Raw genomic sequence first — 15,847 nt, 5'->3', positions numbered from 1 at the left:
CTAATATGGAAGTGTTTTAGAATAAAATTTTTTTTAAAAAAACCAACAAAAGGGTTTGCTTTGTTTAAGAAAAAAAGAAGCAAGTTCCATCATCTCTTAGGCATCTATTGCCACTGAAAGGCAAATCTGCTACTCACTAAAAGGCAACACGTGTTTCAATCCACTATACATATCTGAAAATTGTAATTCTCTTTATCTAAGATAAAAGTAATATGTTAAAAATGGGAATACAAATTTGCTTATGCTTTGTCAAGCATATTTTGTCACTTGCTTTTGGTAGCAAAATCGGCATTTTTAATAGATAGTTCAGAAGTGTCAAATGAAGTAAACATTCATTTAACAAACATATCGATACAACCTATTTATAAGGAGAAGCACTCCTCATTTCCAAAGCAATGAGCTTGGGTAAAATGGGTGATTTTTTTTTTTGCAAGTTGAAAATGTGTTTTTGCAGTTAGCATGTGATTCATTTTAGTTAAAAGAAATGTGGTAGCTACCTCTGACAACTGAACTGCAAACTAATTACTCATTCTTAAATATAGATTACACAAGGCTTGGCTGTATAAGACAGTGGTAACCTCTAGGGGGAACTGGAAAGTAAAACTAAAGTACATTATAAAAGCAAGTGCATTTATCTGATATGGTATTCTAAATATTTGAACGGAAACTTTGGAGATCTTATATAAATAGGCAAATGTATTTTTCTCAAGTGGAAAAAAAAAGCTTCTCTTAGGACTTTACAATACCATGTCAGGCCACAAAATTTAGAGCAGAAACATCATAGAAAAGATGGAATACATTAGAGCTGGCTAATAGATATAAACACAATATTAGAAAATTACCATCACAACTAAGAGAGTAGCCACATTGAAATGTACCTCTCTGACACTGACAGATAAACAAGACAAGGAAGAAAGAAGCATTCGTAAGGCTGAAGGTGCAAAACGTTACAGATTTTAGTAGCAAAAGCCATAGACGAAACCTGAATTTGACTCATTTTTGCAAACTGAATATCTTACAGATAAAAAGTCAGGCATGCAGTTCTGACAAAATGACAAGAAGGAAACTTCCTTTGACATTTCTGTGCAAATGGCTACTGAAAGAGAAATACATTTATTGAACTTCTTTGGCAAACATTTATTAGGACGGTTTTCACAACTAACAATAATTGATGCTTTGCTTAGACATTTTGCTCGGGAAGGTGAGTCCGCCCCTTAAAAATGCTGGTTTTCAGCTCATTTTGAATGTGAGTCCTGTTACCAGTCCCTCTGACATAATGCCATTTCACATTTTTCATAAATGGTAAAGGTCTGTCATCATATGATATATTCAGTAATCTCAGCATTAGCTTTATCCCAAGGTGTGGAGTAAGAACAACACTGAAAGAGCCTCATTTTAAGTAAGCAGTCTGGCAGGACACAAGGTCATTTGCAACTTCTGTTTACAAAGATTAAGCAAATACTTGTTTATAAAACTTTGAAAGAGATGTTGTTATAGTATAGTCGCACAGTGCTTATGTCTACAGAATAGATGAATCTGAACTTCACGCAACGACATCAGCACGGATCTTTTTTGTAACTTCCTGAACTGGAATTATTTAGTGGATTCCAGTAAAGACCTAGCAGGTTGTCTTTCAGAAGTAAGTATTTGAGCCCACTTCTTAAGCAAAGCACCTTTCACCATTCAGCTGGTCTTTGTTTTGTGGTGTCATAAGCTCTAATCACTTCAGACTGTGAAACTATTCCATTTTCATCTTGAGAGAAAGCATATCCATCTACAGATACAAAAGAAAACAGAAATTATTTATTCTGAATGAGCACCTGGAAGTAGACTATGGGGAATCCTTGTCATTTGAGAGTTTTGAATATTAACATGTTATGGGTTCCATTCCAACTATATATGTAGAGATGATGACACTTTGCTTTTACTATGTTTCATGGTGGTACAGACAAATAGGTCACACTCCTATTCCCCTGTGGCCCTCCTCCCCTGGGCTATTGCCCACCTCCTCTCTCAACTTGGTTCTGCCACTGAGCATGTGCTCTTTGGTCAACATGATGGGAAATCCAAGGACAGGATCAACATGGGGCAGTTTCTTTAGGTTTCCCTACTCTCAGAGCTCTCTAGAATGTATTCTCCATTTATGTCAAAAGTCTCGTATATTTTAAAATGTAGCTTAAAAAAAGAGTTACAGTACACATAAATAAAAAAAGCAGATATGCAAATAACACCAAGTTAATAAAAAAAACTAAGCATTAACAGTACGAATGAGAAATTTACTTTGGGTCTGATGATACACGTTTTAAATAACAGTGCTTATTTTTAAATCCTTGTAATACTAGAGGTAGAAGTATCTAACCAATTTCATAAGTGTTTGTATATTTATGAATACTTTTAGTGAAAAAAGAAAAATAGACGACATTTTGTTTAATGCAAGAACCCCACTCCTTTTGCAAAATAGACGAAGTAATAAAATTATCTCTTATAAAAGTTAATGTTCAAAATACTTACTTAACCACATCCCATCACATCTTATCACTACAACTTTTCTGAAATGTGGCAAAGGACCATGAAACACAACATTTTATGGCTTGTTTTGTTGATTTCTTAGTTTTTGTAGCTATATTATAAAGATAAATTCAGACTGCTCGGCTAAAGAAATTTTCTTCTGATATGTTAATTGTGTGCTTTATTTTGCAATGATGTCATTTTTTTTGTACCAGGCAATGATTTTCATATTGTGATAACACCACAGAAACCTTATTTCAACAGTATTTATGAATCATGCCAATGCATTTTTTTAAGGAAAAATACTAATTAAAGATAAACACTTACGGAGTAGGTTTTGTTGCAAAGATTCAGAACGGTACAAGTTCACATGATTTTTCTTAAAGACATTCTTCAAAAGTTGTGCTCTTTCTGTTAGACTACCAAGAAAGTGCAAACATGTGAAACACACAATTATATATAATAAAATATGCAAATGATATACGAGCTTAACCTATGGGCCAATAGAATAAATAGACAAACTGTAAACAAATTATTTCTTTAAGAAATTTGTAATCTATTGATTTTGCCTTTTTAAAAAAGATGATTCACGTAATCCCAGTTTGTATTATACACCTCACCTTAAGTTCTGTTTTCATAGTTGAAGGAGAACACTGTACCCAATAATTCAGTCAAAGGAAACTTTTATTTTTAACTTCCTGTATTTACTTAAGGTAAGTAAGTGGGGACAAAAGGGCTGGGGATTAAAAAAAACAAGATGATTTTCAGTATTTCTGCTTAATTTAATAATTATGGCTCAAGATATGCCTGAAAAGACTTCTTAAATCAATTTGTACTACATCAGGTACAATGAGTCACTTGGAAAGCCCGAGTGAAAAATCTGTTGTAATAAGAGATAATAATACTGTATATTGTAATATTATTATAACATTCTAATATTATATTACAATATTGTAATTATACAATTGCAATATAATATTACAATAACATTGTAACCAATTGCTTTATCCTTCTATGGCATTTATTCATTTTATACTTTAACATCACAAAACCATGGAACATATTTCTACTGTGGGTATTATCTTAGGAGAGGAATAAGGATGAATCAGTTCCATGCACGTTTTAAGTTACGTCAGTTATGCTGGCATACTATAGGATCATTGACTTAAGATTTGGGAAGAACTTTGGAGGTCAGTTAGTCCAATCTCTTCATTTTATAAATGAGAAAACAGTAAAGATACCTGCATATCACTTACAGATGAAGAATTGAGATACTGTTAATTGAGTTATTAGATTCAAACGTATTCTACAATAAATAATATTCTAAACATATCATGTTGGCCGGGGGCAAAAAAACCCTCTTAACTATAGACATGTTTTTTTTTCATATTGTCTCTTAAGGTACAAAATTATGTTTTGGGAAATAAAAAAAATCCCTGAGGATGTCACACTTATGTAAAGAAGGGAAATTAACACTATGTAAATATTGTATATAGTTCTCTAGTCAGAATAATTCAAATACTACTGGGATGTAGTAACAGAAAATGTGTTTATAATTTTATTTTTAAAATGTGAAGTTCAAACTATTTTTAGAAATAATTATACAATATAACCTAGCAAAGGGAAATATTTATTTTTCAATAGATTTCCCTACTAGTCTTTCTGACGAAAGTAAATTCATATAATTAATCATGTAATTATTGAAAGCATGCTTCAAGGAATAATATTTCTTGATTTAAAAATCGCTCACATTATTTTGATGATTAAGATAACCAATATACCCTAACTTTACAATGGAGCCAGCCTTCCCTTGTTTGCTAATGAAAATTGGCTCTCATTGATAGATATGGAAAATATGGATCAGAGAGAATAAAAAAAGGGAATCAAATGTTTTTCAAGAAATCTAAAACTGTTACATAGTTTCCTTTCTCTGACAGAACTGACTTAAGATTATAGAGATAAATTTTACCATCTAAAATGATTATTTGCTATTTTAGAGGCTTTGATTATTTAAAAGGTAGTTTTTTCCCTCTGATCTCCCTGGTTGATTCTGACCCTTTTCCTTAGACTACCCATGGTTCTTTGTGTTTTAAGTTAAATGGATTTTTTTATGAAGCAGTATTTCATATTCATTTTCTGTTTGGCTTATTCTCCTATTAGACTCTAAATTCTTCAAGAGCAGGATGTATTATGTCTCTCTAGGGGTTAGAACAGGGGGAGGGGACCAGCAGCCTTGAGGCCACATGTAGCCCTCTAGGTCCTCAAGTGTGGCCCTTTGACTGAATCCAAACTTCACAGAACAAATCTCCATTCAGTCAAAGAGCCACATTTGAGGACCCAGAGGACTACACGTGGCCTCGAGGCCGCAGGTTCGCCATCCTTGGGCTAGAATGTTGTACATATGGTAGGCACATAATAGATGTCTATTCCTGTAGATACTTTAGGTAGAGCTGTGATTTCAGTGATATATGTAGTCCTTCTACCAGTGTAGATTACTGCTTTTTTTGTGCCTTCTCCTCCTATGCAATTGGGGTCCATGTTTCTTTGTAAATATTCTATAGTGGATGGAATTATTTATGTATGTATCAAGGTTATCTGTGATGAAAACATTAGAAGAGAATAGGCAGGCTTTCATGAATGAGTTTCTAATTCAGACCTCCAGCTTCAGAGTCACATAACAGATTGAAAGGTATAAAGAACATCCATTTTGGTATATAACCTGAAATTATATTTATAGCGGTCTATCTTACAATATTTGGTGTGAAGAATGCAAGGTCATATAACTAAGTAGCCAATGTTTCTCACTGTCCTTTGAGTGCACAGTAAGCCCAACTCCTTTCTTTGTCTATCCAAGGGAGATACTTTAAACCTCCCATTTAGCTACAACATCTTTAGGTTTTCTGATTTTATTTACTGTGAATTTACAGAGAGTTTCAATATGGATATGGCTCAGTTCTTTCAGCAATGTGTTTTTCACATTTTATAAAACAATGGCAAATTAAAAATATAAAGTTAAATGACTAATTGTAATAGTCCAATTCCACCACCTGGGCAGCTAGGTGGCATAGTGGATAGAGTTCTGGACTTGGAATCAAGAAGACTCATCTTTGTGAATTCAAATCTGACCTCAGAGCATTATCTGTATGACCCTGGGCAAGTCACTTAACCCTATTTGCCTCACTTCCTCATTTGTAAAGTGGGCTGGAGAAGGACCTGACAAATCATTCTAGTATCTATGCCAAATAGGGTAATGAAAAGTGGGACATGACTGAAAAAGACTGAACAACAACAAAAATTCTACTGCTTAGACAACCCAATAACTGAGGAAGCTTTAGTACCCCCTCTATCCTTCTCTCTAACTTACCTGCACTCCATCATTACTGCAGATGTGTAAAGGAGCACAGGCTACTTCGCATTTTTATACATTTTGCTGAAGGGTGTCCAATCTTCTGGTGATGAATCTCACCATACTTAACACTGCTGTTTGTTACATAGCTGATACAGCCTGTTGCTATATCTATTCTTGAAGTCTTTCCAAACTAGGTAGAATCTCTCAAAGACTCTCATCATCAGAGACTCTCATCTCTCAATCATATTGAGACCCAGTGCTACTGTCACACTACAATGAAGCCCTGGAGTAAGGCTTCTGTGGAGGCTCCAATTATATTGTTATAAACTAGAGTTATATTTTGTCCCAATTCTTTTAGAAATTAAAATAAATTATATCTATATCATGAATGTTGAAAGTAGGGGCCACTGGAGAATGCAAATCTTGTAATTAGGCATATCATCAATTATAATGAATAAAACAAAATGTCCATAGGATGGTACTGAAGTTTTGGAGATTATAGTTATCTTTTAAACATATTGGAGAAGGAAATGGCAAACCACTCCAGTATTTTTTCCAAGAAAACCTCAAATGGGGCCATGAAGAGTCAGACATGACTGAAATAACTGAACAACAACAACAAAAACATATTTCAAAAGCGCTGAGTGTTAAAGTCCTTCTTAGTTAAAACAAATATAAAATTCCACATTGTTATTGGGAATGCCTATGCAGACTTCATGCATAACCACATTAGTTTTGCAGATAGTAGCAAAATTTGTGTTTTGCAATGGAATAAACAGATATGGAGAAGAAGAAGGTGCTATTTTTACATAGTCACTTTTCCAACTATAAGTACTCTTTAAATGATATAACATTACAGGCCTGAGGACCCTGTGGGACCCTAAAATATGTAACCGCTTTGAGGAAATAGGCAGCTTTAGCAGCAGGTGGTCTAATTTTGTTAGCAGAACCACTGGCAATGGGGGTGGTGGGAAGCTCTGGTGTTTTATGCTGAAATGACTAGACAATAACAAGGTAGGGCAATTTCAAATATATCATGCTACAACCTCCTTATCAAAAACATTTCTGGAAGGTTTCATACCATTCTCCCTATGTATATAATGTCCTAATGTGAAAACATAAATATGTTTAGAAGGTATATGTGAAAATTAACCTCTATTATTATAGATCTCTAAATAGGAGACATTTTTATTTGTACAGGTTTGTAGCTTCACAGCAGAAGACTGCATCTAACCAACTGTTTATAACGAGGTAATGTTCCACATTAGCTGAGTAATGTTAAATGTTAGCCTGAAGGGCTGTCTAATATTCAATGAAAAAAAAAGCAACCAACCTGTTCCCTTTCCCTGAGGTTCAAGCAATTTAATTTGCCAGTTCAATCAGAAGAGATGCAATCACAAAATAGCAGGTGCTTTTACCCTTTAACAGTGTGTTTGGGTTTATAAGCAACTCCTCAGGCTAACGTGGAGCATAAACATATTGTTGAACATTAGCTAGAACATATGTGTGTACAAATACACACACAGAAATGATACTTTGTCATGTAAAATATCAAACATTGATATGCATGCCTTTTTGTTCTGTCTCGATTTAATAGTTAATTCTTTACCACAGCATATAAATATAAATGCCATGCACAGGAGGGAGCATAGTAAACATTATATGATGAGGAATGGTATTTCTCTAGTATTTCACCTATAGCGAACCTTTCAACTTAGAATTTATACGCCTTTCAACAAGGACTCTGTTATATTTAAAAAATGCTCTTCAGTGCCATGGATATTTACGGTTACCAATATTTACTGTAAAGTAATAACTTTTACTCTACTGAAAATATGTGATACATAAAAAAGAAACAAATAAAAATTCTGTGTTTTTGCTGCAAAAGCCCACCACAGAAAAAGAAGAAAAGTTTTCTTTACCTACATCATCATAAATCTACTTCATATCACATTTATTCTCTTTCTCAACATTAGGCTATGTTAGATTTTGTACCATATCCTAGAGCCCTCTGTAGTACTGTGGTTAGGTGATGTCACACAAAATTATGAAATTCAATTAAAAGTTTAGCTCCAACTGCCACTTAAACAGATGAACTATTTCTATAATCATTAAAATAGAGCAGCACAGAATTTTCAGTGAAAAGTGAGGGTACAGACATATTATTTGAAAAGCAATACTTTTTTAGATACACCAGCAATAGGTAATACATTACAGTTAATAATTCATTATCCACTAACTCATATTTTGTTATTTAGTGTATTTGTAAACTTAAATATTTTTTTATTATGTTCAGTTGGCAAGTTATTTTGTTCAACTTATTAAAACTAACCTCCAACATGTAAGTGACGACCATGTCTATATTTCTTTTACATCAAATTCTGGAATCGTGGTATCTCAGTCGATTGCTGTCCACAATTAGTTCTGTGATGATACCCAGTTGGCTTAAACTAGACCCAGATGGTAGTAGTGAGTTGGTGCAGGAATAGCCAGGAGTATGACAGCACAATGGTTGCGTATTAACTCTTGGTGAAATAATTCTAAGATTTAACTAGCCTTAGTCCCACATATTTATCTTTCACTTAGCTATCACTTCAAATTATATCTCTGCTAGGCCAGGAGCTTATGAGATAGACACAGAATATCATATTTTTGTTGACACAATTTTGACATTTAAAAAAAAAAGCCTGTAAAATTTAAAATGGAGGTTGGGGGACAGGTCAAATGTCATTGTGAGGCAAAGCAAGTAATAAATTCACCCCCTTTTCAAAATTCTCTTACAAAGTTCTTTTGTAAAAACTTCTTTGGATAATTCCATGCCAGCTTAGGTTACTTAAAGTTTATTTTAAAAGCATTAATTATATACACATAGGACTGATGACCAAACTCTGATTTATGTCCGCAATAAGGAATAAAAACTGGGAAACTCGGTAATTAGGTTTCCATTTACAATTCTATTAAAACAATTTATTTATTTTAATTAATGGATGCTTTGCCTTGATTAAGGCATTAATGTTCAGAAGTAAAGGAGAATTTGCTGAAAGCTTTATACACACTGACAATTAAAAGCAGAATCTAGGCTGAGTCGACACATTGTGTTGATTGAGTGTGAAAATGACAATTGTGTCTTGAAATGTTACCACAACTCTGAGAAATCTAAGAGAAGCCAGTAGGTGTTTAGTCTGTTTAGAATTACAAATCACATTTTATATACCCATGACCTGATCTGATGAATAAACTGTTATCTGAGAACTCATCTCTTAGGTTAAATCTTAGAGGGAAGAGCTCACTTCTGTCTAGTTTGTTTGGAATATCACCTAAAAGTAGGCTCAGAAGAATTAATATAGGTCCTAACTATGATTTAGTGAATAATTGCTAATTTAAAAAAATTAACATTATATCCAGATAGCGGAGAAAAATCTATGAAAAACCAAAAGATGAATTAAATCTAACCATGGCATGCCAATTCAACATCCTTGCTGAATAGCTTTATTCATTGCTTAATCCATTATTCTTGTGTCCCTTTGGTGTCGCTTTCACAAATGTTCTATCTTTAGTCCTTCATATTTCAAATTCCTCCTTTTCTTCTTGGTTTCTCCTGTTTCTTTCCTTACTTCTACCTCCTTATTTCAGAGGACTAAAGAATATTAGGGTTGCAAGGGAAATTAGGGATTACCTAGTCAGATCTCCTATCCAACACAGGAATCACCTTTATGACATCCTTGAGTTGGTACTTATCTAGACTCTGAATACAGGTAGTGGTGAGTAGCTCAATTTTTCAGGAAGCAGCTCATAACATTGTTGGATAACTCTAACTGGGAGAAAAGTCCTCATGTTGGGTTGAAATGTGCCCCTCTACCTTTTATCCATTGCTCCTTGTTCTGCCCTCTGTAAGAACACAGAACATACTTCTACCCTCTTTCATGTAACAGTTATGAAGATAGCTATCATATTTCATTCCTCAAACCTCTTCAGGTTCTGTTAACAGTTATGCATGATCTAATTTCCAGGTATTTCATCATTCTAATTTCCAAACTTCTGGATGCATATGCTCTAACTTGTCAATATTCCTCTTAAAATACCATTTTTAGAAGTGGCCACAGTACACTGGATGTGGTCTGACCAGTGGGCTATTATATTCAATAACCTGACATTCTATTTCTATTAATGTAGTTAAATCCATCACATTATTGTCTCACACTGAGCTTGTACCTGTTTGGTATTCCCAAGTTTTTTTTTTTAATATAAACTTGTGAATTCAGGTCTCTAGCATTTTTATAATTACTCTTTTGAGCCTAAGAGCCTGATTTTATATTTATACATATTAAATTTCATCTTGCTATTATAGTCCAATATAGACTCCTTTTAAGTCTAGATTTAATCATCCTTCATATCATTTATTCCTCCTATTTCTCCATCACCTGTACATTTGACACAGCATGCCTTTTTGTCTTTATAATAATGACTCAAACTTACATAGTACTTAGAATTTATTTTTACCAAGTGCTTCTCTAAGTCATTATGAAAATAACTAAAAAGGATCAGCCAAAGATCAACTCCTGTGGCATGCTATTATAGACTTCCTGCCAGGCTGACATCAATCAGTTCGTCAGTATTCTTTAAATGTTGTTATCCAAGCAGTTTTGAATCCCTTTGATTGTGTTTCTATCCCATCCATGTATCTGGTTTAAAAGGATATTTTGGCAGACTTTGTTAATGCCTACATGAAAATAAGACACCTGTTATGGAATTTCTTTTATATGCCATCCTAGTAACCCTTAAAAAAATAGGAAGTTGTTTGGCATAACTCATTCTTCATGAATCCATATTAGTGCCAACTGACTGCTTCATTTTCTCCCCAAGACTTCACATACTATTTGGTTTAATGATCTGGTGTAAGTAGAAAGCTTATTGTAGTAAGCAGAATTCCCTTTATTTGAATAACACATAGAAATATATTGTACAGAACTGTCCATTTTGGAAAATGGGACATGTGCGCAATTCCAGTCTTTGACACCATTCTTATGGGCAATTATTTTAAAAAGATGATTGATGTTGCTTTTTTGATCACATTACCAAGTTATTTTATCCCCCTTGATATAATAGCTGGTTCTAGTGACTTTTTCTTCCAATTTCTTTTTGACTTTTGACCTGATCCTTCCCTTTCTTTATTCCCTAGCTCCTTTCCCTCCTCTCCTTCTCCCTACTTCTTTGTTTTCTTTAGAGAGAATATGTTGTTCAGGTTTGCCATCATCACAGTGACAGCAGAAACTGTAGATCAAATACTCCTTTTTGGTAGGGAAGTGTTTAGCCATTAATTTAATCAATTTCCCTTTTCTTTTTAGTGGAAAGTTGGGCCGCTCTTTTTGGTAGATGGGTCAGTGATGTGGCTCCTGAGGCTTTAATGTCAAATCTACTTTCCATTTCTCACACCTTTATTTAGTGGGCAACTTAATGTTCCAATTTCTCTAAATGATCGCTATATGACAAAAGTCTAAGTTAAGTAGCATTCACATGAGTCAGTAACTTCTAAAACTGAGAGACTTACTTAATGGATGAAGCCTATCATTATTACCAATATCTGCCATTTAATTTTGTTAATAAATAATATTATTCACAATTCTATGAGACAGGGTACCTACCAGCTTCTCAGGAAAAAAAGGAGCACCAAGAGGTCAAGTGACTTGCCCATTATCACAGAACTAGAGTATGGGAGATAGGAATGTCATCCTGAAATCTGTAAATGATTAGGCGAGAGAATGGACCTGTGCTTTCATTATAGGATAGGAAACTTGTTGTACCAGTGTGGGTCAGCATCTTCTAAGTATTTCGGAGTCTTTGGGAGTTGTCCAGAGCCCTAAGAATTTAAGCACCTTGAATCCTTAAATTTAAGACTTATAGTGCCAAACCAAACTAATTAATTTAGACTAATTGTGACTTTTGGGAGATGGGAACTGGGATTTCACTGGTCCTGGGAACTTCCCAGGAGGAAACTTCTTTCACTGTGGATCAGCACAAATTCTGAAACTTCAAGTTTTAGAGAACTTCCAGGGACATTGCAAAGTCTCTAGCTGCTTACTCAAGGTCACACACCCAGAACAAGTCAGAAGTGGAACCCAAGTACTCCTGAGGCAGAGTCCTAATTAAAACAAATATGCAGCAGGACTTTAGTGTTGCTGTTAAATACCTATGTTAAATATTAATTTTGTTTATATATACCTTCTATTTTGGTTACCTTTTAAGCTTAGTGCCATGATTACATTGCATCATAATTTCCTATGATGTTAGGCATCAGAGAATTACGAATAGACGTGTAAAAAAAAAAAGGTGCACTTGAATTTTTACCTTTTTCCATGCACAACTGCCCCTGGATCTTGGGATTTTGCCTCCAGCTCCTGAACTTCATCTACCAGTGTTTTAAAAGTGGCCCTCTTGATTCTATTAAAAAAAAAGATTCACATGAAAATTCCCTTGAAAATGTCAAAATATAAAAACTAGCTATTCAGTTTAATACCATGATAATGATTTATAAGTACAATGATCACCTTAGAAAGATCAACAATTACATAAACAATCTCAGCTGTGCTCCTTTTAAATCTTAAAATAATCATGCAAATTGCTTACAGAAAAATATTTTTGGCTTAACATGAAAACATTGATAAATATTAAATAAAAATACAAAGTCAATGTAAGGTGAAAATTTTATATTGTGGGAGCATTTAATGTTCTAAAACATTCTTACAATGAAAAGAAACTGACACAGTATCATCAGAAACCTTATGCATTCAAAGGGAAAGAAATTCTTACATCAATCTCCTTTATATCTGGGATGGTTTAAGTAAAAACCTCCAAGCAATTGTCCTCGGTGCAGTGCTTCCCAATGTTAATATGGAATTTCTGCAGTAGTCCAGTTTTTCTACTAAGCGGGTGGCATGTGTTCAGCCGATCGTCCACCCTTTCTTCTCTTAATTTTCTTTCTCCTAATCTCATAATACTACTAAACCTTGTGAACTGCTGAAAAATAAGCTCTGAAGATGACCTCACATGTAGAGAGATAGGTCAGTTATACAGAGGTAGGCTCCTGTCTCTAATGACATACAACGAAGACAGATAAACTTACACTTTGTATACAATGTCAAGAAGCAAAGATGTCACAGGAATAAATAATAGTCCCATCCAGAAGACTCCAGAACTAAAGAGCATGGCTGCCTGAATAAATAAAAACAAATAAACTTTTAAAATAATTTGAAAAGCTTTGAATATTATTGAATAAAAAAAACCATTCAGACTAGCATTTCGGATTGATAATCATTTGCATAATTATGTAAAATGTTTTGATTTAGGAACCAAATTTGTGAAAATTTTAATGTATTAAATCTTCAGAATACCTTTCTTTTCTACAATATTCTAATGGTATTAAAGTTTTGCTGTGTAAACTTCTTTTAATAGAGTTTTCTCTCTCCGTTGATCATGAACATTAGAGGGAGATAATAAACTTGACGTTCCTATGTGCCTTTTCAATAGCTTGGAATATCCTGCTCCATTATTTTCAAGCAAGAGTCCAAATACAACCCAGACTAGGCCTGAATAATATTTTCTTTAAACTCTAAAACCTAAAAACCCCCAAACCCTCAACAGAAAATCTTGTACTTTCCAACACCTTTCAATGAAATTATCAAATAAAAATAAACTCTAACAAAAATAAATAAAACTTGATTTCAAAATCCCATCACTATAGCATTTAGCTAAATTATGTAATATCATAATTATGTAACATAATTTCCCTACAGCATAGGGAAAATAGAGATATCACTAACAATAAGCATTTGGCTGGTTCTGGAGAGAAATCAGTTTTCTTCTCTTCAAATTAATTATATAACTTGCTTCAACACACCTGTTATGGCTGAGCCAGTGCCAAAGTAAATAACTTGCATGTAAAATGAGAACAAATTGTATTAAAATAAACAACCTGCCTTTGGATCACACGCCAAGTATCTATATCAGAAATATTATAGTTCCAAAGAAAATGATTCTGTTATTAATAAATTACTGTTAGTTGCCTGCAATTATACTACAAAAATGGCTTTGTAACATAATTAGATTATACAGATTAAAAATAACAGCGCCACACAATGGCACCAGAAAATTCTTACTTCATTTCTTAGGGTCTAATTACTTCTACAAAGCAAAATTTGTGGATTCTAATGGAAACCATTTAAGAAAAATACTGTTACACTTTTCTCTAAAAAGTAGCCAACTAACATTTAAGGAATGAAAAAAGGAAAAGAAACCTCTTATGTTGCAGACAATTGAAGAAAAGTTCAAGAATTTAATTTTTATGGACTGTTGCTCCACCATCATCCATATCATTATTTTCTTTTCATATATGGAAAACAAATATTCAGAAATTGAGAAAGACAACTCTTATGAAGGGTCTAGCTGTTGCTTTTCAGAGTTTCTATTAATACTGATACATAGTCATAGTCAAGCATCCAATTTAGTTCTAAGAAGTATTATTTTTCATTGCCTACGTAACAGATTCAGCACACACATAAGCAGCGCTGGGGCACAGATTCTGTCCGCACCAAGCAGAGCAGTTCTGAAAATACTCCTTTAAAAAATAAAGTCAAAACCATTACAAAATGGTCCCCCAAACAAACAAATTCTGCAAATAAAATTAAACAGTAATCCATGGATTTCACAAAACAGCACCCATATACTTCTGAAACCAAATGAGAAGAAAAATATTCACATAAAAGTCACTTTATTTTATAAGCAAAACATGATCTTGGACATGTTTGCTGACATTCTCAATTGTTAAAACCAACACTAACAGTGTAATAGGAAGTGTCTATCAAGGCTGGGGGTGGTGGGGTGCTGGTTTGGTGGTTTGTTTCCTAGGAAGCTTTATAGTAAGATAACTGTAGAAAGGCCATTTCCCCCATATATTTCCATATACATATATATGTAAAAGGCAAGATAATTCTAGGTATTTTAATCTAAAATATCAGGTTTGCCTGGCTTCATTTCTAATGTTTTTATTTTCCTGGGTAAGACAGGAAAGGTTTATTTTCTGCCTTTGCCACCTTGTACTAAATGTCTGCTGGTGAAATAGCAGAAGTAGTGATGTAGGTTTTAGGATGTTAATTCTGACCATTGTAATGCTAACTATGAATGAACGGACAACTGCTGCCCAGTATTCACAGCCTACCCAGCCTTTGGCTTTACAAATGAACAACAAGAATTCAGGAAAAAAAAGTTTTTTTCTGCATCATATTTGAAAGCCTGTCAGATTTTTTTTTCTTTTGCAGAGTTAATCCAAACCTAGAAGATTTAAAGCCGACATTCGCATTAAAGACAGAGAGCCTCTTTGTATTTTTTGGAAAAAAATAAAATCCCACAGAGGTATTTCCTTCCTTTCTGCACAAGAAAGCTCCCCCTCACTCTGTAGAAACCATTTTTGTCTCTAACTTTTCACATCTCTCCACACACAGGCAGGTCATCTGGGAAATGGCAAACCAATCCCTTTCAGACAATGGCAGTAACAGGAGCAGCCTGTTCTGGGGATGGACTCTGGCTCCCTCTGTTCGAAGTTTACAAATTGTTCCTAATGTGTGAGATTTGTGGTCTATGCCAAGTTTGCCCCTACCCCCACCCGGCCTCTAGGCCTTGTGAAACCAAATGGAATCTGCCACAAAAGTGGCTCCCGGGGGACTTCAGAAAGAATCAGAAAATCAGGGTTTGCAAAGCCTGGTAAATTGGAGGCCCAACAAGCCCAGGAGGGAAAACAAATAACCTCTTGTCTCTGTAGAGTGACAAGGACTCAAAATTATACAAATGGGAATTCAAAAATAAATGCAGAGTGTCTCAAAACTCAAGTTATGTCAAAGAATTATTCTGCAAAATCTCTGTGTGAACTTGTTGAGAAAGGACTTTTTAGAATCCATGAGCTCCTGGCCTCTATCTAAGCAAACAGTGGCAATCCTGACC

At 34.2% G+C, this 15,847-nt stretch overlaps 1 protein-coding gene across 1 annotated transcript in view; it reads right to left on the bottom strand.

The window, feature by feature from the left end:
* Positions 1-1,094: 1,094 nt before the first annotated feature.
* Positions 1,095-15,847, bottom strand: part of ATP8A1 (ATPase phospholipid transporting 8A1) — a 282,797-nt gene continuing 268,044 nt past the window's right edge. Inside the window, 4 exon segments of the mRNA XM_020990843.2 lie at positions 1,095-1,774; positions 2,836-2,927; positions 12,203-12,295; positions 12,978-13,066. Of these exon segments, the coding sequence (XP_020846502.1) occupies positions 1,677-1,774; positions 2,836-2,927; positions 12,203-12,295; positions 12,978-13,066 (372 nt within the window). The 3' untranslated portion in view covers positions 1,095-1,676.

This window comes from Phascolarctos cinereus, unplaced genomic scaffold (assembly GCF_003287225.1).
Source record: "Phascolarctos cinereus isolate Bilbo 61053 unplaced genomic scaffold, phaCin_HiC Scaffold_9;HRSCAF=440, whole genome shotgun sequence".
Taxonomy (NCBI): domain Eukaryota; kingdom Metazoa; phylum Chordata; class Mammalia; order Diprotodontia; family Phascolarctidae; genus Phascolarctos; species Phascolarctos cinereus.
This window is presented reverse-complemented; position numbering and strand designations above follow the sequence as displayed.